This window comes from Stegostoma tigrinum, chromosome 35 (assembly GCF_030684315.1).
Source record: "Stegostoma tigrinum isolate sSteTig4 chromosome 35, sSteTig4.hap1, whole genome shotgun sequence".
Lineage (NCBI taxonomy): Eukaryota > Metazoa > Chordata > Chondrichthyes > Orectolobiformes > Stegostomatidae > Stegostoma > Stegostoma tigrinum.
Genome location: NC_081388.1, coordinates 16434611 through 16462328, shown reverse-complemented (window position 1 = coordinate 16462328; position 27718 = coordinate 16434611). Strand labels below are relative to the sequence as shown.

At 45.2% G+C, this 27718-nt stretch overlaps 1 protein-coding gene across 2 annotated transcripts in view; it reads left to right on the top strand.

Moving 5' to 3' along the window:
* Positions 1-27718, top strand: part of zgc:158403 (tetratricopeptide repeat protein 39A) — an 88156-nt gene that overhangs the window by 23805 nt on the left and 36633 nt on the right. For both annotated transcript variants that reach the window (XM_048521761.2, XM_048521763.2), the window contains exons 2-5: positions 421-525; positions 12207-12338; positions 19960-20036; positions 23452-23519. In XM_048521761.2, coding sequence (XP_048377718.1) covers positions 421-525; positions 12207-12338; positions 19960-20036; positions 23452-23519 — 382 coding nt within the window. The remainder of the gene's footprint in view (positions 1-420; positions 526-12206; positions 12339-19959; positions 20037-23451; positions 23520-27718) is intronic.

Below are 27718 nucleotides of genomic sequence, written 5' to 3'. Positions count from 1 at the left end.
TTGGTGGTGGAGGGAGTGGATGATTGTGGATGGAGTGCCAATCAAGTGGGCTGCTTTGTCCTGAATGGTGTTCCAACATTCCTATTTCCTTTTGTTTTTCCCTCCAGCGTTCGTTAGATGAAGATGTCCCAACATTTGTGGTGTGAGCTGAAGGCAATTTGTTGGAAGCATAAATAGGGAAATGGGGAACTTTCACACAAACGCTGGGATGGATTCACCTTCATAGTTTGTACCTTCCCCCTCACTCATTGCCAAGTGGGAGTGGAGGTCATCCTGAAAATCAATGGTGCCATACACAGCTATATGCAGTAACATTATCCTGAGGATATTGGTGTGGAATTGTACCCAGTGAGGCATCAGGATGGTGGAGGTAAACTGTTAGTAATATTCTGATTTATTTCTTCAATTTGTTTTCTGTAGTTCTTCGAGTGTTGACCTGAAGACATCTCTGGATGAATGTATGACTGCTATGGACTTGTTTCTTAATAATCGATTCAGTGAGAGCCTGGAGATGCTGAAACCAAGGTAAACTGTCCAAAGCAGGACCATCAACTCAGTAACCTTCTCCAGCCTATTATTAGTGACCAACTGGTCAGTGCCACACTGTCAGGTGCCAGTTTTGGGTCTTATCTGTCTGTTTCTGTGGTTCTGGTGGATATGATGGTTTCCATGGCTCTGTTTGGAAGGGAAACCTCTTGGAATGCACCAGGCACGGATGGAATACTCATTTGTGGGATCTTCCTGTTCACAAAAGATCTGTCTTAACTGAATTGGCACCTGAAAGTAATTTATCACATATGACATGCTGCAGGACTGATGTGTGAAGAGAGACTGGCTTGGTCAGAACTGCATTCACTATGGTTTGGGATAATGAGGGGGAATCTCATAAAAGGCTATACAAGTCTAACAGGGTAAACACAGGAAGGATGTTCCTGATGACCGTGGGATCCAGAACCAGGGGGCCACAGCCTATGGATACAGGACTAGGTTATTTAGATGAGAAATGTCTTCACCCAGAGGGTGGAGAGCCTATGGAATTCTCTGCCACAGAAAGCGAGTGAGACCAAAAGATTGAAAGTTTTGAAGAAGGCATGATTTCCTATTTTCTGTGTCTGTGCTTCTACAGCATTTTATAAATTCCTACTTTAGAAATAAAATCAATCTGACTCCAAGCCAAAACACAAACAGTTTCTAAACAAGGCCTCACACCAAACATGCATTGTCTGACCTAAAATGTCACCTCTCCTTTACACTGAATAAACCTTTAAGGTCTCTCAGGATAGTGACTTGAAAGGAATTCATGGATTTACATATATATAAAAATCAATTAAACCCTCTTAGGTTTGTTTAATACACCCTCATCAGTGGCCTGACCCTTTGATTTTCTGCTTATACATTCTGTGTCAGATACTACCTGTCTCATGAACACCTGAAGAAGGAGTCAGAAAGCTGGTGATTTCAAATAAACCTATTGGACTATAACCTGGTGTCATGTTATTTCTGCCTTGTCCATCCCAGTCTGACACTGGCACGTCCACGTTATGTTTTTATGGATGTTTTTGAAGTATGATATGTTGCTCTGTCAGTGTATAACTTTTTAAAGTTAAAGCTGATATTTGTACTGTTTTGAACTGGTTGTGAGAAATTCCAAACTTAAACCAGACTTTGCTTCTGTGCTGGTTGCTTTTGACCGGCACAGATTCGTTGGGCTGAAGAGCCATTTTCTGTGCTGTTGACCTCTGAATCTACGGCTGTATAGAGTCATAGAGTGATAGAGGGAAAAGACCTTGACTATTTCCCCCTTTCATGCCCCTCAAGATTTTGTAAACCTCAGCCTCTGATGCTCCAGAGAAAATAACCCCAGCATATTCAGCCTCTTCCTATAGCTCAAACTCTCCAACCCTGGCAACATCCTTGTAAAGCTTTTCTGAACCCTTTCTAGCTTCACAACATCCTTCCTATAGCAGGGAGACCAGAATTGCACACAGTACTCCAAAAGTGGACAAACCAATGTCCTGTACAGCCACAACACGACCTCCCAACTCCTGCACTCAGTGCACTGACTAATAAAGGCAAGCGTACCAAACACCTCCTTCACTACCCTAGCTACCTGAGACTCCACTCTCATGGAACTATGAACCTTTATTCAGTAACACTTCCCAGGTCTTTCCCATTAAGTATATAAATCCTGCCATGGTTTGCCTTTCCAAAATGCAGCACCCCAGATTTATCTAAATTAAACTCCATTTGCCATTCCCCAGCCCATTCGCCCATCTGATCACAATCCTATTGTATTCTGAGGTGACCTTCTTCACAATCCAATACACCTCCAATTTTGGTGTCATCTTCAAAGTTACTAACCATGCCTCCTACGTTCACAACCAAATCATTTATATAAATGACAAAAAGCAGTGGACCCAGCACCGATCTTTGTGGCACACCACTGATCACAGGCCTCCAGCCTGTAAAGCAATCCTTCACCACCACCCTCTGTTTTCTACCTTCGAACCAGCTCTGTATCCACATGGCTGGTTCTCCCTATATCCCGTGTGATCTAACCTTGCTAACCAGCCTACCATGAGGAACCTTGTCGAATGCCTTACTGAAGTCCTCATCAATCCTCTGTTACTTCTTCAAAAAACTCAATCAAGTTAGCGAGATATGATTTCCTGTGCACAATGCCATGCTGACTATCGCTAATCTGTCCTTGCCTTTCCAAATAGATGTAAATCCTGTCCCTCAGGATTCCCTCCAACAACTTTCCCACCACAGATGTCAGGCTGGCTTTTCCTTACTATCTTCCTTAAATAGCGGCACCACATTAGCCAACCTGCAGTCTTCTGGCACCTCACCTGTGGCTATCGATGATACAAATATCCCAGCAAGGGGCCCAGCGATCATTTCTCTCACTACCCACAGAGTTCTGGGGTACATCTGATCAGGTCCTGGGGATTTATCCACCTTTGTGTTTTAAGACGTTCAGCACCTCTCCTCTGTGATATAGGCATTTTTTAAGATGTCGCTGTTTATTTCTCTGGAGTCATACAGCATAGAAACAAACCCTTTTGTTCCAACTCATCTGTGCTGACCAGATTTCCCAAATAAAACTGTCTCTTTTTCCTGCATTTGGCCTATAACCTTCCATATTCATGTACCTGTCCAAATGTCTTTTAAATGTTGTAACTGTACCTGCATCTAACACCACCTGTGGCAATTTATTCCATGAATGCACCACCCTCTGTCTGAAAAAATTGTCCCTCAGGTCTCATTTTAATCTTTTCCTAAACTGTGCCCTCTCGTTCCCTACCTACTGCTGCCTTAAGAACGTCCAAGGACTTTGTCTCCATTGCCTTTTCAGGAGGAGGGTCTCAAAGACTCATGATCCTCTGAGAGAAGGACTGTCTCTTTGCCTCAGCCTCAAATGGGTGACCCCCTTCTTTTAAAGGAGTGGCCCCTGGTTCCACATTCTCCCACAAGACGGCACATTCTTCCCTCTCATGACCTACTCAGTATCTAGTGTGATTTGATCAAGTCACCCTTCTCTAAAATCCAGTTCGTACTTTTTTTTTTCAGAAGAAGGGCCCTGACCCAAAACGCCAGCTTTCCTGCTCCTCTGATGCTGCCTGGCCTGCTGTGTTCCTCCAGCTCCACACTTTGTACGAGATAACATTCTTAGCCTGTCCAGCATATCCTTGGAAGAGAAGCTGACAGTTCTGGAAGTCTAGTTATAATGTTGTGGAGCCTTAGAGCATGGAAATGGACCCTTTGGTCAGCATTTGCCCCATATCCCTCTAACCCCTTTCCGCTACCCTGGGAAAAAGACCTTGGCTAGTCACCCTATCCACGCCCCTCTTGATTATATAAAATTCTGAGGTCAACCCTCAGCCTCCAACACTCTAGAGAAAATAACCCCAGTCAGCTCAACCACACTTTATAAATCGGACCCTCCAGTCGCAGTAATGTCCCTGTAACTCTTTTCTGCACCCTTTCGAATTTAACGACATCCTTCCAGGGTGAAAAGAACTGTGTGAAATACTCTAAAAATGGCCTTGTCAATGTCCCGTACAGCCACAGCATGACCCAACTCCCATAGACAGTGTCTGACCAATGAAGGCAAACTTCCCAAATGCTTTGTTTGCCTGCCTGCCCACCTGTGATGCCACTTTTAAGGAACTATGTAACTACTGCTAAAATCATCATCCCAACCTTTATGACCTGTAGATATGACTATAGCGAAGCACTCTAACTATCTATCCACTATAAAGTTGAGTTGAAGTCATCCAAAAACATGGCTGCATGTGTGCTCACTCTCACCAAGGTCTGTTACCCTTGTGCTCATTAAGCTGCAGTAGCTCCTGTTCGAGCAATGCCACAATTTTAGAATCCTCATCCTTGTTTTCAAATCCCTCTGTGCCCTCATTCTTTTATTTCACTGTAATTCTCCCTTGAGAGCCATTACAGGCTCAAAATATACTAGGGAGGAAGGGGAATTTGTTCCTGAAAGTGCCCAGAATGTCCAGGCAAATGTAAAATGGATAGAATCTGAGAGGGGTGGCTCTTTCAATCACGTGCTGGCTCTTATCTGTATTTGCTCCTGACTGGCTTGGCTGAGGGCTAAACAGCAGCAAATGTGGGCTGAAGCCAAGCTGTGATTGGTGGAACAGGAAGGGCTCACTGTGCAGGAGCCATTGGGGAAGCCCGAGCCAGCTTTCACTCTGATTTTGGGACCTTTTCCTGGAGCTGGGCCCTTTGGGGATATTTGGCACAGCTGTGCCTTCTTTGCTGGAAGCATGGGGTTTGTTTACTGAGTGGGAGAGAAGGCTGTGAGGGAGACTTGGGGCAGAGGAAGGCTGAAAGTGGACAGGGTTAAAAGAGGAGCTGCAAGAAGAGTGTAAGGAGATTATGGGCAGAAGAGGCTGCAAGGAAAAAGGGAGGGAGAGAATAGTTTTAAATGTATTGACAAAAAATTAGCTAATTAAGAGCTACTAAAATCACTGATATAATTGCTTTCCAGCAAATGAATGTGGAATTGCTCGTTTAAGGCTGCATAAGTTCAGGAGCTACTACATGGGGAAAATGTAGCTGATACAATAAGGGTGAACACTGTGTGTCATTGGTTAATTTGAAATCGAAGGTTGGGATCTGTGTAGTGAAAAAGGTAACAACTGCCTGGTCAAAATGTTCCAGCTGTTTATATCAATATGAAAATCTGTTAGCTGTGCCCTCACCAGTCTGTTTTGTGTGATGAAGTTCTGTGGGCAGAAGTGTTTAGCGAGAAAAGCATGACTTACACCTATTGTCCTTTGCCAGTTTAAGTGGTTGTGTTTAGGAAAGTGGTGTTTTCCTTGGGTGTTGTGGTTTAAGTTTAGTGGAGGATTGATAGTTATTTGTCCAGTTTCACCTTTGAAATTCCCCACGTGGCAACAGAAGGTACTGTTCCTGTGTGACTGTGTGAATACATGAGTTAGTGAGAAATGAAATGTGGCCCCCTGGAAACCCAAAGGCAGACCCCAAAAGTTAAACAGTCGCCAAGGAAAAGCTCAAAAAGAGCCCTCGAAATTGGGGAAAAACAAATGGTTTGTCCCCTATATAATAAAATGTGAGGCTGGATGAACACAGCAGGCCCAGCAGCATCTCAGGAGCACAAAAGCTGACATTTCAGGCCTAGACCCTTCATTGGAGAGTTTGTTCCCTGTTCCCCTGAGTGAGGGGGTGGGCTCTGGGAGGGGTATTGGGGGAGTGAGTGCTGGTGGTTGAGAGTATGGGTTTGGGAGTGCAGATTATTAATTAGAAACCGTAGAATCCCTACAGTGTGGAAGCAGACCCTTTGGCCCAAAGGCCCACACCAACCCTCACAGCATACCGCCCAGACCCATGCCCCTATAACACACCTAATCTACACATCCCTGAACACTACGGGTAATTTAGCATAGCCAATCCACCCAGCCTGCACCTCTTTGGACTGTGGGAGGAAACCAGAGCGCACGGAGGAAACCCACACAAACACGGGGAGAATGTGCAAACTCCACACATTCAGTCAGAGGGTGGAATTGAACCTGGGTCCCTGGTGCTGTGAGGCTGCAGTGCTAGCCACTGAGCCACCGTGCTGCCCCAAATGTATGTGGAATGTGCATGTGTCGGGGAGCAGGGCATGTTAACAAACGGAAGCTTGATCTTTCTGAAATCCCTTCTTGATACAAGAGTGCTTGGCCCCTTGAGCCTGCCCCGTCACTCAGGATACAATCACGACTAATGTTAAGATTCATTTACTTGTGATCCTTACTCAGCTGGCCGGACTATTATCATGGTGGGAGTTAGAACTGTCCAGAAAAGAATGTAGTTGGAAAAACAGGGTAGGACGGGGAAAAACACCATCTGAAAGCTAGCAGATGTCTCGGTAGTGGTACAGAATTTGCTGACGTGGATTTAAGTTTACTCAGAAGCTAACTCCCTGTCTTGAGTAAACGACACCTTGCCTAGCTGTTTCTTCATAAGTCAACAGCAGGTTAATTATCGGTTCTGTGTACATTCAGATCTTATCAGCAGCAACTGAGATTGGGAACGAACAGTTTGGGGAAAGTAAGAGTTTGCTAAGGGACTGAAATTGATCACCAGGGATTTCAATGATTTCAGGATTACATTACTAAAGCCAAGTTGCATTTAAAAACTGGTTTTAATTCCCTTGGGTAAACAAGACTGTGGGAGGTGATTGGATTGAGGTATTTAGACAGTGGTTCGATGAGGTGAAGTGTTTTCCCCTGATCCTGATGTGGAGGTGCCGGTGTTGGACTGGGATAGACAAAGTGAGAAATCACATGACCCCAGGTTATAGTCCAACAGGTTTATTTGAAAACACCAGCTTTCTGAGCCTCGCTCCTCCTCCAGCTGTTAGTGTGAGATAGTACCAGACTCAGAATTTACATGTAAAAGATCAAAGGGTCACACCATTTGAGGGGAACTAAACAAACCTAAAATGTTGTTAAATCTTTAGTCAGTTAGAAGGTTTTAATTGATTAATATGTCTAAGTAAATCCCCTAAATTCCTTTCAAGTCACTGTCCCGAGATCGGGAATCGGGAAGGAGAGGTCAGGATGGTAATATCATGTCATATAAAATTGATATCATTTGAAATGGGAGAATCTGTAGGAAGAAAGGAGAATGGCATGGATTAATTTGCTCACTGGGAGAGTTGGTGCCTTTTTTTGGTGAAGTGATAAGTAATTTATGAAATGAAATGGCAGGGGGAAATGCAATAAAATGTGGCAGTCAATTTTGGCACAGCAGGATCCAAAAAGAGCTGTCTGATCAGAACATTTGTACTGGTGCTTGTTGTCTGAAGGATAAATATTGATCAGATACCACACAAAAACTCTCCCATTCTCTTGTGCCAGAGAAACCACATGGGCTCGTTATTGCCTGGGTTTTGCACCATTGGTCTGCTTCGTACTCTATTGGTTTGTTATCACTTCATAAAAGCAATATTTGGCCACGATGAGCTACAGTGTCTTCAGGATTGGGTGGAATGCAAATTTTCTGCTCCAGTTTGAATTTTTGTAACCTGCCTTTAAGAAATCATCTCGAGGTTCCTGACAGTCAGCCAAAAGTGATCCAAAGAGAGCAGATGACCGACAGTATGGCTAAAAGGGGCAGATTTTAGAGTTCTTCAAAGGATGAAGGAAGGCAAACGGCTTGGGGAGGGCATTTTCTAATTAAGGGCTGAGTTAACTCAATGAATGGCTGCTACTAGTGCAACCAGCATTGGTTAAGTCATTACCTGTTGCTGAGATGTACTGAATGGGATTACTAGCCCATTAAATCACACCATAAATATGTGACCACTGGCCTTGAACTGGCCGATTTTTATAGAGCTGAATCTCAGTGGTGTCACGTCTACAGATCACGGTGAAGTCTTTGTGGTTGAATTGCCGATGAAGGCCATGGTTGTTTTGTCTGCCATTGGACCATGAATAAATGAATAATCAGTCAATTTGTCACCCTTTTTTTGATGGTGCTTGCTGAGGCAAGTATATTCACCAGGACACCCCTGGCGGATCATTAAGTAGTGCCACAGGGTCTCGTGTGCCTGCTGGAGTGCTCATTGTACAGTAACCTAGTGTTTCTCAGTCCCTGTACTGGCTGGGGTTCCTCAGGGAGACTTTGCCTCCTCAAAGGGCAGCATTTTAGAGAGCCTTGATGATAGCCTGAAATTACAACAGGTTGTTGATGGATTTGGTGAATGAGCTAAGCTGTGGCAGATGGATTTTGATATAAACAAATGTGGCGTTACCCATTTCAGACCAAGAAAGGATAGATCAGGGTATTTTGTAGAAGGCGTAATGTTAACTACTGTCAATGTCCAATGAGATTTGGGACTTCAGGCGCATTGCTGTTTAAAATGGCATGGGCAGGTGCAGAAAGTAGTCAAGAAGGCTAATGGAATGCTGGCCTTCATATTCCAAAGGACTGGAGTATATAGATGCAGAGGTTATGCTGCAGTCATATAAACCCTAGCTAGACCCCACTTAAGAGTACTCAAATGCAGATCTGGGCACCAGACCTTCAGAAGGATCAGAATAACTTAACTCGATTGGAAGGCTTAACAGAATAATAGATACGCTAACTATTACTAATTAACTGTTCCAATATATTGACATCCCATAAACACACCCTTGGCAAAAGGCACATTCCAAAAGCAGATTGTCTCACATGCAACTCCAGTAGCCCAGTAGGAAAAAAACACATCAAGAGAAAATTGAGAGTGTAGCAGCTAGCAGGAATTTACTGTAGCTTTCAGCTCTGCTCAGACCCCAGCAACAACTGCTGCTGAGTCTCAAAGCTGAGAAACTAAAAACTAGAAATCCTGGTTTGTGAGAGCTGGCCACACCCAGCCAGGTTACTTCTACTGTTCCAACTTTAAAAAAATCCCAAAGCTTCACAAGTTGTTTATCTTCTCATACCCTACTTGCCGTTTGTCCCCCTATGTCTCTCTAAAAGAAACCAGGATAAAACACGCAGCTTAACACCACAGCGTCATCACAGAATTAAATTATGAGGAGAGATTAGATGAATTAGGCCTTTATTCTCTAGAATTTAGAAGGCTTAAGGGTGGTCTCCAGGATATTAACAGGGAAATAGAGGGTAGATAAAAATAAACTATCTTCACTGTTCCACTGATTTGTCTCCAGTTCTGAAATCTTCATAGTCTAAGAATTTGGGGCAGGCCATTCAGAAGAGATGTTAGAAGGCATTTTTACGTGCAAACAGTAGCAGATGTTTGGAACTCTCTCCCAGAAATGGTGGTCGATGTTAATTCGGTTTTTTAAATTTAATTCTGAGATTGACAATTTTTTTTGTTAAGCAAGTGTTTCAAGGGTTACGGGCCCAAGGCAGGCATATGAGTTAGGCCACAGATCATCCATGATTTTATTGAATGGCAGAGCATTCTCAAGGGGCTGAATGGCCTACTCTTGTATCCTGTGATTATGATATGGTTGCCCTCAAGCCGTACAATACCAATTGTCCTTTTCTAAAGGAGGGAAACTTGGCTTCTTACAAGTGATGAACAGTATGTGGGTGATGGACATTAAATGGAGACTCACTTGAACTACTATATACAGGAGCAGATTGAAACTACGAATAATATGCTTGTAATATGCACACCTGTAAATAAACATTTAAAGGCTAGTTTTCTGTTCCACCCTTCATTCGGCATGTAACACTGAAAGGGCAGATGGAATAATATCTCTTCAATGAGTGGCATCTCTAATGTTGTCCCACATTCTCTCTCAAATGTCAGCTCGAAAATCCATTTATCTCTGACTTGACAGCAAGGTGTTGCCATAAGACCATAAGACAGGAGTGGAAGTAAGGCCATTCAGCCCATCAAGTCCTCTCTGCCATTTAATCATGGCTGATGGGCATTCCAATTCACTTACCCACACTCTCCCTGTACCCCTTAATTCCTAGCAAGATCAAGAATTTATCCACTGCTAAAGTTGGTAGTCCTGCAGGATGGTATTGTGGGGTCTTGCTTCAGGTGAGGGGCATAGAGTCATATAGCAGGGAAACAGACCCTTTCGGACAAACCAGCCCGTGCTGAACATGATCCCAAACTAAACTAGTCACACCCACCAGTGGATGGCCCATATCCCTCGAAGTCTTTGTTATTTATGTACTTATCCAAATGTCTTTTAAACGTTGTAACTGTGCCCCAATCCACCATTTCCTCTGGACCTTCATTCCACAAATGAACCACACCACTCCATAAAAACAAAATCAAAAACCCTCATGCCCTCGTGTCTTTAAATCTTTTTCTTCTCACCTTTGGAAATATGCTCCCTAGTCTTGAAATCCGTTGCCCTCGGGCAGCTTCCAAACTAGGATGTGGGCAACGTACCTTCTGTTCTCTTCTTGAGTCTGTCCGTAAAGTCGCAAGTTGCTGCTTGGTTTGAGGAAACAGCCACTGGCGATTAGCGTAAAGTTAAACTGAGTTTTAGAAGCACGACTTCATAGTCATGGTGGCACAAGAAGAGGCCATTTTGCACATTTAGTCCATGCCTGATTACCCCTCCTAGTACAGTTCCTTCCATTACACTGTGCCTTTATGTACCCCACAGTCTGGTATTGAGACAGAGAGAAGAGGAAGATCCCATGCCCATTGCCCTTTTTCGCATATCTACACGATGGCAGGGAGCAGCAGTATTAGGAGGGGGCATTGTCAAATGACAATAGTAAGCTGTATTTACATAGCGTAGGTAATTTTGGACAGGGTTGCAGTTACCGATCCTTGTATTATAAAGCAGAGGTTGCCCCCCCCCCCATAACTACCTCATAATCTGTTAAAAGAAATGTGAGAAGTGGTTTGACCTGCTTCTCACACCCCAATCTATTATAAAGGAACGATTAACTGAAATGAAATTCTTTCACTCACCCTATAATCAACAAGTAACTATTTATCTAACTTTAACAGTGAACAAACTAACAGAACTACTAACAAATCAAACAATTCTCCCTTAACTAGTAACTATTCCTGAATAAAACAAAACTATAATGGTATGCTGTTCCAATAAATACAAGTCCCACTTATATAAACCAAAAAAAAATCAAAACTTAATCCCTTGAAATCTTCCGGAATGCTCCGCGCCCTCTCCACTGATCCTCAGTCAGGAATGTCTCTCTCTATCTAATTCATGTGTCAAAACTATTAGCTAAGGGTAACCTTTAGTTAGATAATGGTTGTTTTGAGAGCTTAGAGAATTCTGTAATCGCCAATGAATTTTCTTTTAGAGCTGATGGGTTCTTAACTCAATTAGATGGCAGTTGCTCTCACATTGATTTTCAAATGCCTCTTCTTTTATACCCTTGATGACCACCTATCAATTTCTTATGATAGGATTGGTGCTAGGTTGTCAAAACCTTCAGATACATTTAATTGGTGTTTAGTTTCTAAGTGCCTGGTTTAAATTAATTGGCTGATATTCAAACTGGTTGCCTAAACAAACTACTGTCTAGATTGACAACCACATAGTCCCCTGATACAAATGTTTCAATTATAGGAACTATCTGTGCATCTGCTTGTAGACATTTTCTAAAAGAAACTCTCCAAGCTGAGAAAAAAAAGCATCACCTTTTAAAGGGGTCACACAGTCTTCCCCTCTCATTTTACAAAAATCAAATTTTAACGTATTCTACCCAACTTCGCAACCTCTATAAGGTGACCAGTGTTAGAAGGTTTCTGTCTGAGACCATTGTCTGAGAATGTGATTGATTGGTCTTGGTGTGGCGTTGGTCGCTAACCCCAGCCCAACCCAGGATTCACCCTGTGCCCTGTCAAGCTGGGAGCACACAGGGAGTATCCAAATATGTACACCTCAAACCTTAGTCAACACTGTGTGAAGGGGCAGAAAATGTTTTGGAATGAGAAAGTATTGGAACATGAGAAATAGGAGCAGGAAAGCCCTTCAAGCCTGCTCCACCCATTCAATACTGTCTCAATTGTTGGCCTAGTGCAGGAAAGTGGGATTAGTGTAAGTAATCATGTATTTTTGGCAGTACAGACTTGATGGGCCAAAGGATCTTTTCTGTGCTATGTGATTCTGTGACTGTTGCTGCATTTCGTTGAGGGCTAGGGTCTTCCGATCCGGAGCTACGTGTCCTAGCAACTCAGATACAGGTGTTTACTAACTTGTCTCTCACTTGTGTGACAGGGTGAAGGACAGCATGTACCATGCTTTGATATATGCCACCATTTTGGAAATGCAGGCAATGATGACCTTTGAACATGATGACATCATCAGTGCAGGACACACGATGAAAGAAGCACAGGAGATTTGTCAGAGGTAGGAATGGCGGGCCAGGGGAGGGACGAGAGTTTAAAAAGCTTGGGCAATTTGCTTTGGTGTCAATGTCGTCTTCTGGGGTTAAAGGTGAAGAGACACCGGTGAAAAAGCACAGTTATAGCTGCTTTATCAACTTGGGGGGAGGTGATGGCCAAGTGGTATTATCACTGGACTGTTATTCCAGAGACCAGCTAATGTTCTGGGGCTTTAATTGTGCAGAGATAGAGGAACTGGCGATGCTGGAGAGTGAGATAACAAGGTGTAGAGCTGGATGAACACAGCAGGCCAAGCGACATCAGAGGAGCAGGAAAGCCGATTTTTTTCCTCTGGTGAAAATGGACTTGAACCCAGACCTTCCTGCCCAGAGAATGGGAAATTACAGTGGCAATGCAATTGCATGCTAATTTAAAATATCCAAAATACTCTGGATGCTGGAAATCTGAAATAAAAACAGCAAATGCTGAAGAAACTCAGCATCTCTGGAGGGAAAAGAAAAGTCATAGCAGACTGAAATGATAATGCTATTTCTCTATCTCCAATGATGCAGCCAGAGCTGCTGAATCTCTCCAGTGTTTTCTGTGATAAATCCTGCCTTTTCCAATATAATGTGTTATTCAATGTATCATCCATGGTGGACATTGAAGGTTTGCCAATGCTCAGGTGCTATTATCTGAATAGAAGGCCAGTCTGCCCAGGGGAGAAGGAAGAAGGGTCTCGACCTGAAACATCAACTTTTCTGCTCCTCTGATGCTGCTCGGCCTGCTGTGTTCATCCAGCTCCACACTTTGTTACCTCTGAGTCTCCAGCATCTGCATTTCCTACTATCTGTGCCCAGGGGGGAGTCCTTTTATCTATGAACAAATCTGGTGGACCTTTGGTCACACTCCCTCCATGGAGGTAACCAGACCAAAACTGTGTGCTGCACTCCGCATGCTGTCTAACCAAGCCAATTGAAGCAAGGCCTCACTATTCCTGTAATAAAACCCTCTTGTAATAAAGGTTAACATTTGATTAGCCTTCCTAAATAGCTCTTGCCTTTTGAGTGCCTTCCCTTCTTTGCAAAGGAGCGTTGGCTAACCTTACAATCACCCGGGGGCATTGAATGATCAGATGAATAGAAATGGCATGCAGGGATGTGGGGAAAAGGCAGGAAACTGGCTCTCAATCGTACAGCCAGTGAGGGGATGATGGGCCGAATGGAGAACTGTAACAATTTTGTGATTCTGCACACTGGGCCTGCAGTGTAGCTTTTTATTTTAGTTCCAAAAATATACTTTATGCGTAAATATTTTAATGTACATACACGGTCACTAAAGTACTTTGGCTCTGTGCAGCAGCATATGAAGAAACCAGCAAACATTGGAGTTTGATTCCACCCAACAAACAAATCACAGGAGACAATAAGGACTGCAGAGGCTGGAAGCCAGAGGCAATAGGTGTGAGGCTGTGAAAGCACAGCAGGTCAGACAGCGTCCGAGAAGCAGGTCAGTCAATATTTCGGGCCGAAACTCCTTTACCAGGACAGTCCTGATGAAGGATTTTGGCCCGAAATGCTGTCTTAGCTACATCTCAGATGCTGTCTGACCTGCTGTGCTCTCGCAGCCTCACACCTATTGAAACAAACCAAAAGCACCTCTTACTTGAGAGATCGTAGGAACTGCAGATGCTGGAGAATATGAGATAACAAGGTGTAGAGCTGGATGAGCACAGCAGGCCGAGCAGCATCAGAGGCGCAGGAAAGTTTGACGTTTCGGGCCTAGACCCTTCTTCATAAAAAGCTGATTTTTTTCTGAGAAAGGTCTGGGCCCGAGACATCAGCCTTCCTGCTCCTCTGATGCTGCTTGGCCTGCTGTGTTCATCCAGTTCCACACCTTGTTATCTCTTACTTGAACGGAATTATATTTGCATTCACTGTGGGCCCTCCAGGTGCCTCAAATATAACACCACAGCACAGACAGACAGCACCTTCAATAGTGAAGTCTCTGTGGTGCTCAGTGTGTGCTTTTGTTAAATGCCCAAGCCTTAGAGCTCTTGATAGTTTTTACTTATTTTTCAGCAGTTTTGAAGCAGGTCCAGGTTACTCTGTGGCATTTCCTGGGAAACCTTTCCTTGCTAGAAACATTTTGGTAATTTTGACAATGTGGTCATACTCAGCTGGAATTTGAAAGTTCCTTTACTAGTTGAACCAAAGCTACAGCAGAAACCTCTGTGGCTCCTGTTATTGAACTGAAGTTATTTACATTTTGATAACAAAGGGTTGGTTTCCAGGCCAACTGCTGTGTCGACAGAATCTGACAACCACAGTTATATCTGGGGAGACTGGCTCGCATTTCTCGCACTTGTGTTGTAGGTCTGGAGCTCCGGATAGTGGCCATCTTTTTTCTTGATTAGTGAGGGGATCAAATGCTACAGGGAGAAGGCAGGAGAATGGGGTTGGAAAACATAGCAGCTGTGATCAGATGGTGAGGCAGACTTTACTGGGCTGAATGGCCGTGCCATTGTAGCACTGCAGGAAGCCCAGGATGGACACGTCACCCATTATATCCCCTGCTTATATGCAGAAAGTTTTGCTCCATCCTAGACCCTGTTCCACCTGGAGCTTGGCTTCTGGCCATGCTGTGGACTCTCAGCAAAGTGTCTGTTCCTTACATAGCAACGATCATTTCGTGTAAAGAGGATGAGATAAAAGGCTAATAGGGTAGGAAGCTCCATTAGGTTATGCAACATGGAACTAGCTAGATTTGTAGAGTCCTCCATGGTAAAGCAGCCTGCTTGATTGGCACCAAGTGTCCACTCCCTCCACTATCAACACTCAGTAACAGCACTGCATACTATCTTCAAGATGCACTGCAGAAATTCACCAAAGATTCTCAAACAACACCTTCCAAAGCCACAACTTCTTTCAGCAGACATTTTGGGGACATCACCACCTTCAAGTTCCCCTTCAAGCTAATCACCATCCTGACTTAGAAATATATCGCAGTTCCTTCACTGTCACTGGGTGATAATCCTGGAACACCCTCTCTGCTAGCTTTGTGGGTCAACCCACAGCAGGTGGACTGCCGTGAATCAAGAAGGCAGCTCACCCCCACCTTCTCAAGGGAGCAACTAGGGATGGACCACAAATGCTGGGCCCAGCCAGCAATGCCTGTGTGCCGCAAATGAATAATTTTTAAAAAAAAAGCCTTGTTTTTAGAATATGTCCAGCAGGGACTGCTCCTCAGTAAAGCTCCTCTGAAGGCGTTCTAACATGCCTAATGCCCTGGTGCATATTGAGGTCGTTTTCCATGATCACGTCTGGCACCCTGATCATCCTCTCACCTGAGATTGTTAGTAAGAGCTGTACTGCAGATGACTTTTTCAATGCAGCTCATTCTATAAGATCATTATCAGGTGCAGGAGGAGGTCTTTCAGCCTGTTGTGCCTGTGCTAGTTCTTCAACAACAGTTAAAATACAACAAAGAGCTATGGATGGTACAGATCTGAAACACAAACAGAAATTGCTGGATAAATTCAGCAGTTGTGAAGAGGGGTCACCCGAACTCGAAATGTTAACTCTGTTCTCTCTCCACAGATGCTGCAAGGCCTGCTGAGTTTCTCCAGCAATTTCTCTCTTCAAAGGAGTCATTCAGTTTCACCCTGCGCCTCAATAAACACTGTGTAAAATTGAGTCAATTTCCCCTTTGTACACACACAGGCTTGACAATTTTGCAGCCTGCGTTTTCCATCCCCTTATCTTACGGGCCACGGGATCCTGGGCATCCTTGTACACAAGCCACAAAAGGTAGGAAGTCAAGCATGAAGTTGGGTTATATTGTAATGAAGAATGGAGTGTAAAAATAAGGAAGTCTTGTTACAATGTTCCAGGGTATTGGTTAAGACCCATGTGGAGACCACCTGTCTATCTCTGTTCGCTTACTTAAGGAGGGACATTCTTGCATTGTAGGCAAATCAGAGCAAGTTTTCTTTGCTAATTCCTGGGGTGAAGTTACAAAGAAAAGTTGAGCCAGCTGGGCCTATATTCACTGGAGTTATGAGATTGAGAAATGATTCTGTTGGAAATACAAGATTTTAAAGGGGTCTGATGGATTAAATACTGAAAGGGTGTTTCCCTGCATGTGGGAATCTAGAACTAGTGGCTTCAGTTTGAAAATGTATGGCCTCCCATGTAAGATGGTGATGCGGAGGAATTTATTCTCTCAAAGGACTTGTGGTATTACTGGTGTTGTTACCGCTAGACCAGTAACTCGGAGACCCAGGTAATGTTCTGAAAACCTGGGTTGGAATCCTGCCATGGCAGATGGTGGAATTTGAATGCAATAAAAAGCTGGAATTGAAAATCTAATGTTCACCGTGAAAAGATTGTCAGGAAAATAAAAACATCTGGTTCACTAATGTCTTTTGGGGAAGGAACTGATGTCTTTACCTGGTCTGGCCTACACATATATCTCCAGATCTACAGCAATGTAGTGGACTCCTGACTCCTCTGAGCTATTAAGCGTTGGCAATGAATGCTGGCCTCGCCAATAACGTCGCATTCTACAAATTAACACATAAAAACTTGGGAATCCTTTTCCCTGGAGAGCAGTGGAGCTGTGGTGATTGAATATATTCAAGGTCAAGATAAACAGAGTTTTGATCGAGGGAGTGTAGGATCATGGGGGCAAACGCGAATGTGGAGGGAAGGCCACTTTGGATCAGCCATGGTCTAGGAGCAAGCTTGAGGGGCCGAATAGTCTATTGCAGCTCCGAAATCCTACATTTTGTTCCCAAAATCAGTTCCTCCTCATCCCTGTCTGAGGTGAAGGGAGAGTGAGTGCCCTTGACATCTAGGCAGAGTTTGCCAGAGTGTAACATAAGGAGTCCTGCCAAATCTATAATCAGTGGAAGTCAAGGGGAAAACTGTCCGCTGACTAGAGCCGTCCCTGGCACATGTGAAGTTAGTTGTGGTCATCAGTTAGTTGTTGGCAGTCAGTCATCTAGATCCAGGACATCTCTGCAGGAGTTGCTTAGGGTAATGCCCTAGGCCCAGTCATCTTCAGCTGCTTTGCCAATGACCTTCCCTCCACCATAAGGTCAGAAGTGGGGATGTTCAGCACCGATCGTGACTCCTCAAACATTGAAGCAACCCCACTCCAGATGGAGCAAGATCTGGACAATCTTCTGAGTTTCCAGACTCAAAATGTTAACCCTGTTTTTCTTTCCACAGATGCTGACAGATCTACTGAGTTTCTGCAGCACACCTTGTTTTTTCTTTCTGAACTGTATCCAAGTTTAGGCTGAGAAGTGGCAAGGAACATTTATACATACAACTGCCAGGCAATGACCATCTCCAACAAGAGAGAGTCTAATTGTTGTCTCTTAGCAATTGCAATGTCATTGAATGTTGAATGCCCCCAGTATCAACATCTTGAGGGTTTCCATTGACCAGAAACTCAACTGGACTACCTGTGTAAATACAGTGGCTACAATGGCGGAGAGTAACTCAGCACCAGATTTCTCAAAGCCTGTCCAACATTTACAAGGTACAAGTCAGGAGTGTGATGAAATACACCACCTTTCCTGGGCGGCTCCAACAGCACTCAAGAAGTTTAATACTGTCTGGGACAAAGCAGCCCGTTTGATTGGCACCAATTATTCGCTCCCTCCACCACCGATGCGCAGAAGCAGCAGTTTGTACCATTGACGAGATGCACTGCAGAGATTCACAAAAACTCCATAGATGGCACCTTCCTAACTTGCAACCACTTACTTCTAGAAGGACAAGGGCAGCAGATACATGCGAACACCATCCCCACCAAGCCACTTATAGAATCATAGAGTATACAGCATGGAAACACACCCTTTGGTGTAACTTGTTAATGCTGACCACGTAGCCTAAATTAATGTAGCGCCGTTTGCCAGCATTTGGTCCATATCCCTCTGAACCACTCCTATTTGTGTACCCATCCAGATGCCTTTTACAAGTTGAACAAAAACAAAGTTGCTGGAAAAGCTCAGCAGGTCTGGCAGCGTCTTTGGAGGAGAAAACAATTAATGTTTCGGGTCCAGTGATTACGGCAGTTCAAGAAGGGTCACCAGACCCAAAGCATTAACTCTGTTTTCTTCTCCACAGATGCTGCCAGACCTGCTGAGCTTTTCCAGCAACTTTGTTTTAGTTCCTGATTTACAGCTTCTGGTTTTTATTTAGCCTTTTAAATGTTGTAATTGTACCAGCCTCCACCACTTCCTCTGGCGGCTCCTTCCATATTCGCACCACCCTCTGTGTGAAACGTTTTCCCCTCAGATCCCTTTTAAATCGTTCCCCTCTTACTGTAAATCTATATTGTCTAGTTTTGGACTCCCCTACCCTGGGGAAAGGACCTTGACTTTTCACCCTATCCATGCCCCTCATGATTTTATAAACCTCTATAAGGTCAGCCCTCGGCCTCCGACACTCTGGGGAAAATAGCCCCAGCCGATTAGGTCTCTCCCTAAAGCTTAAACCCTCCAACGCCAGCAACATTTGTATATCTTTTCTGAACCCTTTCAAGTTTAAAAATATCCTTCCTATAGCAGGGAGACAAAAATTGTGCGCAGTATTCCAGAATTGTCCTGTACAGCTGCAATGTGACATACCAATTCTTATATTGACTGCAATGACCAGTCAAGGCAAGCATACCAAACACCTTTGCTATCCTATCCACCTGGGGCTTCACCTTCACAGAATTGTGAACCTGCACTCCAAGGCGTCTTTGTTCGGTAACACACCCTGTTGCCTTGCCATTAAGTGTTTAAATCCAAACACTTACCATTCTGACTTAGAAATATATTATTTCAATGTTGCTGGGTCAAAATCCTGGAATCCCCTTCCCAATGGCATTATTGGTCTACATACAGCAAGTGGACTACAGCAGTTCAAGAGGGCAGCTCAGCACCACTTTTTGAAGGAAGCTGGGAATAGGCAATAAATGTCAGCTCAGCCAGCGATGGCTACATCATATAAATGAATTACAGTTAAGGAGGTCCCTTATCATGGACTGTGCCTCCAAGTTCCAGTTACCAGGAGAAGAGGCAACATCATCCCAGTTTGTATTCGTGGACTTCATACCACCATTCCTTTCCCAAGGGCAATTAGGGATGGGCATCAAATGCTTACCTTGCCAGCGGTTCCCACACATAGTGAAAGAATATAAAAAGAATTTCTTGTTTGAGTCCTGGGCAAGATTACGATGACCTTAACATCTTTTCTAATATTATTGTGTTTAACTTCCTTGTCTGTACCATGATACAGCTTAGAACATTGGACATAATGGTTGCGGCCATTCAAAAAAATATCATTCTTGGCGTGTGGGTGTCATGGGCAAGCCTGGTACTTAGTGTACGTCAGCTGTTGCCTTGAGAAGCTGGTGGCGGAGAGGCCATCTGTTGACCACCATTTGTAGAGGTTTAAGTAAGTGCATAAGAAGTAGGAGCAGGACAGTGGAGATAAGGCCACTAGCCGATCAGCCACGATCTAGAATTTGGAGCGACTCCAAACGGCCTAATCCTGATGCTCTTTCTTAGGTGTGCTTGTGTCTGTCAACACACCAATGTCAGGACACTGAACAGTCTTCCCTAATTGACCACTTGTTGCCAACAGGTTCCGCAAGAAGTCGACTGTTGTTGGTTCGCTCTCGAGTCTGGTGAACAAGCCAGCTGGGGACCACTTCACAGAAGGTTTGTGTTAGAGCCCCCTGCTTGGGAAAGATGAAGGCATCCATTCCATTAGATCAATAACTCCACTACTTGTTCAAGGTTACAACAGCTTTGTGTTCACATAGTGCCTTTGACATCACAAAATATCCCGAGGTATTTCTCAACTTCCACTGGGCTATATTTGACGTCGAACCTCGCAAGGAGATATTAGGGTGTGTGACCAAATGCTTGAGTTACTCCTTTAAAACCTACGCCTGATTAGGAGGGGAGAAAGGTGGAGAGGTTCAGGGAGGGAACTGTGGAGCTTGAAGCCCAGGTAGCTAAAGGCAAGGTCATTAATGTTCTCTCTAATCCACATAGTAGTTCTGAGGCCCCAAGTGCACCAATCAGTGTGGTTGACATGTCACGCATTGTCCATAGTCTCAGGGGTTGCCGCACATGGACCTCAGAGTTCCACGCACAAAAAGGAAATAATTAGAGGGAACATCGATGGTCACCAAACATAGAGTGATGCAAATTCGGAAAGTACAAGAAGCTAGAATTGGAGGCAAAAGTTGGCCATTCAGCTCATTGTATCTGTACTCACTCTTCATATCTCCCTTTAACCAGTATGAGTATTCCTTGGTATTTTTTTGACCAAGCATCCTGTCTTTGCTGTTTTAATTCATCTGTACTCTTCTCCTGTCTTCTGGGCTTAAGGCTCTGTAAACACTGTCCATCTCCAGTTCTGAACCAGGTTGACTTTGGGTAAACTGTATGTGGGAACCCAAGCACTGTGTCCACAACACCACCCAATTGTGTAAGGGTCATGGCTGAGTGTGATTTCATCTTCACTGGATGTTCTCGTCCACTTCCTGGGGGTACTGAGGCCAGTCCCTCTTACGTGTCACCAGCCTATGTAAACTTCATTATTGATTGGAGAGCTCAGTGGGACCAGGGAGGCTTACAGGAATGGTTAGAGACAATTTGGTTCCTAATGCATGTTCCCCATTATGACAGAGGCAGTTCAACTCCATTTACCTGCCTTTTTGATTCACTAATCCTTAATAGATGTCTTTCTGAGAAATTTGGATCAATGTAAGGGGAATGTAATAGAAGGATATGGTGAGATGGTGTGGTACCCACCCCACTGTAAAAGGTTCCACATGTAAGACTCTGCCGTAACCTTGATCTGATGGATTAATGGTTAAAATGAGAGACCAGCGTAGACTGCTGATCTCTGATCTGTAAATCTTTGGTAACCCCTTGCCTAATACAAAACTGTCCATTAGAATTGTTCAATTAATCCCCAGGGCACTCTGTTGATTTTGGGGAAGGGCATTCCAGATTTCCATTTCCCTTTGTGTGAAGAAATGCTTCCTGATATTCTCCCTGAATAGCCCCTCTCGAATTTTATGGTTATATCCAACTGTTGAATAACACACGCGCACACCTGCAGATACACGCGCACACCTGCAGATACATACACACCTGCAGAGACATACACGTGCACAGAGGGACATATGGCCACACACACACACACCAGAGAAAATAATTTCTCTCCCCCATGCTACCAAATACTTTAGATTAGATTCCTACAGTGTGGAAACAGGCTCTTCAGCCCAACAAGTCCACACTGCCCCTTGAAGCATCCCACCCAGACCCATCCCCCTATAACCCACACACCCCTGAACACTACCGGCAATTTAGCATGGCCGATCCACCTAACCTGCACATCTTTGGACTGTGGGAGGAAACCGGAGCACCCGGAGGAAATCCACACAGACACGGGGAGAATGTGCAAACTCCACACAGACAGTGACCTGAGGCTGGAATCGAACCCGGGTCCCTGGCGCTGTGAGGCTGCAGTGCTAACCACTGAGCCACCGTGCCACCCCAATTGATTGTCCTAAACACCCCAATTGAGCCATGTGTTAATATCTGATCTCAAATGAATACCAATAGAGTAAATAGTTATTAAATTAACCTCATTTCAAAGCCTATGCATTTTTGCTGAGGTGAGGTGCGGGGACCCGATTAAAGGTAGATTTTTCATTTATTTCCTCATGAAGCCAGCATTTCTCTCGTTGTGGAGAAGATGGTGGTGAGTTACTGTCTTGAGCTGTTACTGTCTTGAGCTGCTACAGTCCGTAGGGAGGGAGTTCCAGGATTTTGACTCTGTAACAGTGAAGCAGCAGTGATATATTTCCAAGTCGGGGCAGCGAGGTGCTTGGAGGAGAACCGACGCTTTCCATGGTGGATTATAACTGGAGCATAACTCTACCCCTTTGCATCCTGTACCAACTTCTCCATGTAGGACCTCCCTGGGCTCTCAATACAAAACTGGACAGTGCATGCAGCCATCAGTAGAACCAGCTCGGGCACCATTGGTGGAGAGAGAACCAGAGTTAATATTCCCAGTTGGTGACCTTTCATCAGGACTGGGAAAAGCCCATGAGGTTTTGAGGAAGGAATGGGTGGGGGTGGGACAAGAACAAAGGAGAACAGAAACAAAGAAAAGTGCCCCCCATTGACTGAAAGAAAAAATAAGTTCAATAATTTTAGTCTGCAAACTCTCTGTCCTCGGTTTTGTCTCCTTTGCAACTTCCAGTTTTTCTCTTATTTTTGCTTTTAGACAGTTGTGCACCCAGCCTAGGCCTTAGTTACCTCTCCCTTTCCTTCGCATCATTCTCTCTAGCCCTGGAGGGCTGGCTGCCCTCTCATTCAGTCTCTCTTGTCTTCTTCCTGTGTCCACATCCCACCGACTCCTTCCTCAAAACCTATGACAGCTCTAAATTTGCCCAGTTCTGATGAACATAGAACATAGGACATTACAGCACAGTACAAGCCCTTCAGCCCTCGATGTTGTGCCGACCTGTCATACCGATCTGAAGCCCATCTAACCTACACTATTCCATGTACGTCCATATGCTTATCCAAAGCATAGAAAGACCTTCGAACTGTTCCTCTCTCTCCATAGTTGCTGCCTGAACTGCCAAGCATTCCTGGAATTTTGTGTTTTCATTTCTGATTTCTGGCGGCTGCAGTATTCTGCTCTCTGATTTAGTATTTGTCCACTCAGCTCAAGGTGAAATGAGACAGGTCATCGAGACCTGTAGCGTTTGCTCCATCTCCAACCTGCTCTGGTGACTCTGACTGTCGTGTGAAGAATGGTCGTCGTGTGGAACTGGAGTCAGTGAGTAGACCAGGGCAGTCAGCGAAGGTAGTTCCCTACTCTGAAGGACAGTGGTGGACCAGCTTGGGATCTTCAGGCAGATGGAAACTTTCAATGTCATTATCAAAGTGGTAGCCCATGAATGACCAATCCTCAGGTGTGCCTTAAGCATTGGACCTTCCTGATACCACTGTATCATTCGCTCTGTTTATAATGGAACCAGAAAATGTAGGATTGTAAGGATTAATTGTACCTGCCTGATTGTTTTAACTTGTTTTGCAGAGGAAGTCCACGCAGAGGTTTGCTATGCAGAATGTTTGCTGCAGAGAGCAGCTCTGACCTTCTTACAGGTAAGGGACAATTCAATGGATGTGATTGCTGACATTAGCACTTCCTTTATCAGTTTGTGTCAGAGCTGTTTAACATCTTTGATGGTTTGATAAGGCAAATATGTTAATTTTTTTTAAAAAGGTACTTTCAGGATGTCCCGAGGCTGTGAAAGGCATCCACTATACCCGGTGTGGCTTCCTCTACATTGGGGAAACCAAGCGGAGGCTTGGGGACCGCTTTGCAGAACACCTCCGCTCAGTTCGCAACAAACAACTGCACCTCCCAGTCGCAAACCATTTCCACTCCCCCTCCCATTCTTTAGATGACATGTCCATCATGGGCCTCCTGCAGTGCCACAATGATGCCACTCGAAGGTTGCAGGAACAGCAACTCATATTCCGCCTGGGAACTCTGCAGCCCAATGGTATCAATGTGGACTTCACCAGTTTCAAAATCTCCCCTTCCCCCACCGCATCCCAAAACCAGCCCAGTTCGTCCCCTCCCCCCACTGCACCACACAACCAGCCCAGCTCTTCCCCTCCACCCACTGCATCCCAAAACCAGTCCAGCCTGTCTCTGCCTCGCTAACATGTTCTTCCTCTCACCCATCCCTTCCTCCCACCCCAAGCTGCACCCCCATCTACCTACTAACCTCATCCCACCTCCTTGACCTGTCCGTCTTCCCTGGACTGACCTATCCCCACCCTACCTCCCCACCTATACTCTCTCCACCTATCTTCTTTCCTCTCCATCTTCGGTCCGCCTCCCCCTCTCTCCCTATTTATTCCAGTTCCCTCTCCCCATCCCCCTCTCTGATGAAGGGTCTGGGCCCGAAACGTCAGCTTTTGTGCTCCTGAGATACTGCTTGGCCTGCTGTGTTCATCCAGCCTCACATTTTATTATCATAGAAATTTAAGTTCTCTTTTAATAGATGACAGAGTCGTGTTTTATTGGTCTGTCACACTCTGCCGCTTGTTAAAAACCTGCCACTCAGTGTTGGGTGCTGCTGACCTAGAGAGAAATTTACAAACACTTTACACTTTGCAAAGTCCCCTGCCAAGCAGCAGGAATTCTGATCCCTGTGGCTTGGATATTTAAGACCGTTTGTGGTTTGGAGGGACGTATGTAGCAGCAGATAATTTCGCTGCAGTTTAAATACAAAACAATCATGCCCAAATACACAGTTCTTCCTTTGCACAGCCGCGTGTTCTACAAAACCAGCTGTGCCTGCAGGACCATCCACTCAATGGAAGATGCTGTTTGGTCTGTCTGAAAGGTGCTGGTCTCCCTGTGCAGGGAGTTGACCTCAACTGAGTGTTACAGACTGGCACATTCCAAGGTCCAGGACTATGTGCTGAGGACGCACTAAAGCTTGGGGCAGCCATCACAAAGGATCAGTGTGGAAAGGTGATATTGGGTACTGCAGATGCTGGAGAATCCAAGATAATAAAGTGTGAAACTGGATGAGCACAGCAGGCCAAGGAGCATCTCAGGAGCACAAAAGCTGACGTTTCGCGCCTAGACCCTTCATCAGAGAGGGGTTGGGGAGAGGGTTCTGGAACAAATAGGGAGAGAGGGGGAGGCGGACCGAAGATGGAGAGAAAAGAAGATAGGTGGAGAGGAGAGTATAGGTGGGGAGGTAGGGAGGGGATAGGTCAGTCCAGGGAAGATGGACAGGTCAAGGAGGTGGGATGAGGTTAGTAGGTAGGAAATGGAGGTGCGGCTTGGGGTGGGAGGAAGGGATGGGTGAGAGGAAGAACAGGTTAGGGAGGCAGAGACAGGCTGGACTGGTTTTGGGATGCAGTGGGGGGAGGGGAAGAGTTGGGCTGGTTGTGTGGTGCAGTGGGGGGAGGGGACGAACTGGGCTGGTTTAGGGATGCAGTTGGGGAAGGGGAGATTTTGAAGCTGGTGAAGTCCACATTGATACCATTGGGCTGCAGGGTTCCCAAGCGGAATATGAGTTGCTGTTCCTGCAACCTTCGGGTGGCATCATTGTGGCAGTGCAGGAGGCCCATGATGGACATGTCATCTAAAGAATGGGAGGGACAGTGGAAACGGTTCGCGACTGGGAGGTGCAGTTGTTTGTTGTGAACCGAGCGGAGGTGTTCTGCAAAGCGGTCCGCAAGCTTTCCGGAGACACCACTGTCTCCGTGACTCCCTGGTTCGCTCCACACTGCCCTCCAACCCCACCACACCCGGCACCTTCCCCTGCAACCGCAGGAAATGCTACACTTGTCCCCACACCTCCTCCCTCACCCTCATCCAGGCCCCAAGATGACTTTCCATATTAAGCAGAGGTTCACCTGCACAGCTGCCAATGTGGTATACTGTATCCATTGCACCTGGTGTGGCTTCCTCTACATTGGGGAAACCAAGCGGAGGCTTGGGGACCGCTTTGCAGAACACCTTCGCTCGGTTCGCAACAAACAACTGCACCTCCCAGTCGCGAACCATTTCCACTCCCCCTCCCATTCTCTAGATGACATGTCCATCATGGGCCTCCTGCAGTGCCACAATGATGCCACCCGAAGGTTGCAGGAACAGCAACTCATATTCGGCTTGGGAACCCTGCAGCCCAATGGTATCAGTGTGGACTTCACCAGCTTCAAAATCTCCCCTTCCCCCACCGCATCCCAAAACCAGCCCTGCTCGTCCCCTCCCCCCACTGCACCACACAACCAGCCCAGCTCTTCCCCTCCACCCACTGCATCCCAAAACCAGTCCAACCTGTCTCTGCCTCCCTAACCTGTTCTTCCTCTCACCCATCCCTTCCTCCCACCTCAAGCCGCACCTCCATTTCCTACTTACTAACCTCATCCCACCTCCTTGACCTGTCCGTCTTCCCTGGACTGAGCTATCCCCTCCCTACCTCCCCACCTATACTCTCCTCTCCACCTATCTTCTTCTCTCTCCATCTTCGGTCCGCCTCCCCCTCTCTCCCTCTTTATTCCAGAACCCTCTCCCCATCCCCCTCTCTGAAGAAGGGTCTAGGCGCGAAACGTCAGCTTTTGTGCTCCTGAGATGCTGCTTGGCCTGCTGCGTTCATCCAGCCTCACACTTTATTATCTTAGTGTGGAAAGGTGAGTGTCTAAGGCTCTTCAACCATAATGCACTGAAGGGCTGGAAATTGTAGATATGACCCCTGAGCCATATGTTCCATATGTGGTGACTGTGGTAACACCTGTAATTGTGAACGTATTAAATGGCAACGTGTTGGATGAAATGGATTTGAGTTTTGCTCTTTGCAATAGTAATATCGAACATTCACATAAGACAGTAAACATAGTAAATAGGATCAGGAGTACGCCATTCAGCCCTTCAAAACTGCTCCACCATTCAATATGATCATGGCTGATCATCCAACTCAGTCCCCTGTTCCCACTATCTCCCCATACTCCTTGATCCCTTTCGCCCTAAGAACTACATTTAACTCCTTGTTGAAAGCATTCAGTGTTTTGGTCTCGACGCCTTTCTGCGGCAGAGAATTTCACAGGCTCAGCACTCTCTGGCTGAAGAAATTTCACCTTGTCTCAGTGCTAAGTGGCCTCCTCTGTTTCCTCAGCCTGTGACCCTGGTCCTGGAGTCTTTTCTGTTGAGCAAGGGGCTGGACAGGAATATCACTTGCTCCCTCATTAATCTCCAACCAGAGGAGTTGATGAACCCTATTAATTGTAGGGTTGCAGAGTCATATAGCATGGAAACAACCCTTCAGCCCAACTTGTCTCTGCTAATCAGATATCCCAATCTGACCTAGTTCCATTTGCCAGCATTTGGCCCATGTTCGTCTAAACCCTTTCCTATTCATCTATCCATCAGGTGCCTTTTAAAAGTTGTGATTCTTGAAAGAGTTAAAATAAAGCAAGAATTGCACTTACATATAAATTATATAAAAGGAAAGATAAATGTGCCTTATGGAAGTGACTTTTTTTGCTAGTTTTCTTTCGAATGTTAATGTTTGAGATTTTTAACTTGTGTACATATCCCATGTGGGCTATTAGTACCAGAGTCTAAAACACTTTTCCAATTTTGATACTCCCAGACAATGTGGAAGTGTAGACAGCAGTTTTTCCATTTTTTGAGCTTGCCTTACCTGTTTTCCTTAAAAAAAAAAACTAAATTCACTTCATTTGAATTCTGTTCCAAGTGGTGCTGTTGAAGTTCTGTTATTGGACTCGTTGACCAGGAGGCTAGGCTAACGTCTTGTATTCATGGGTTCAAA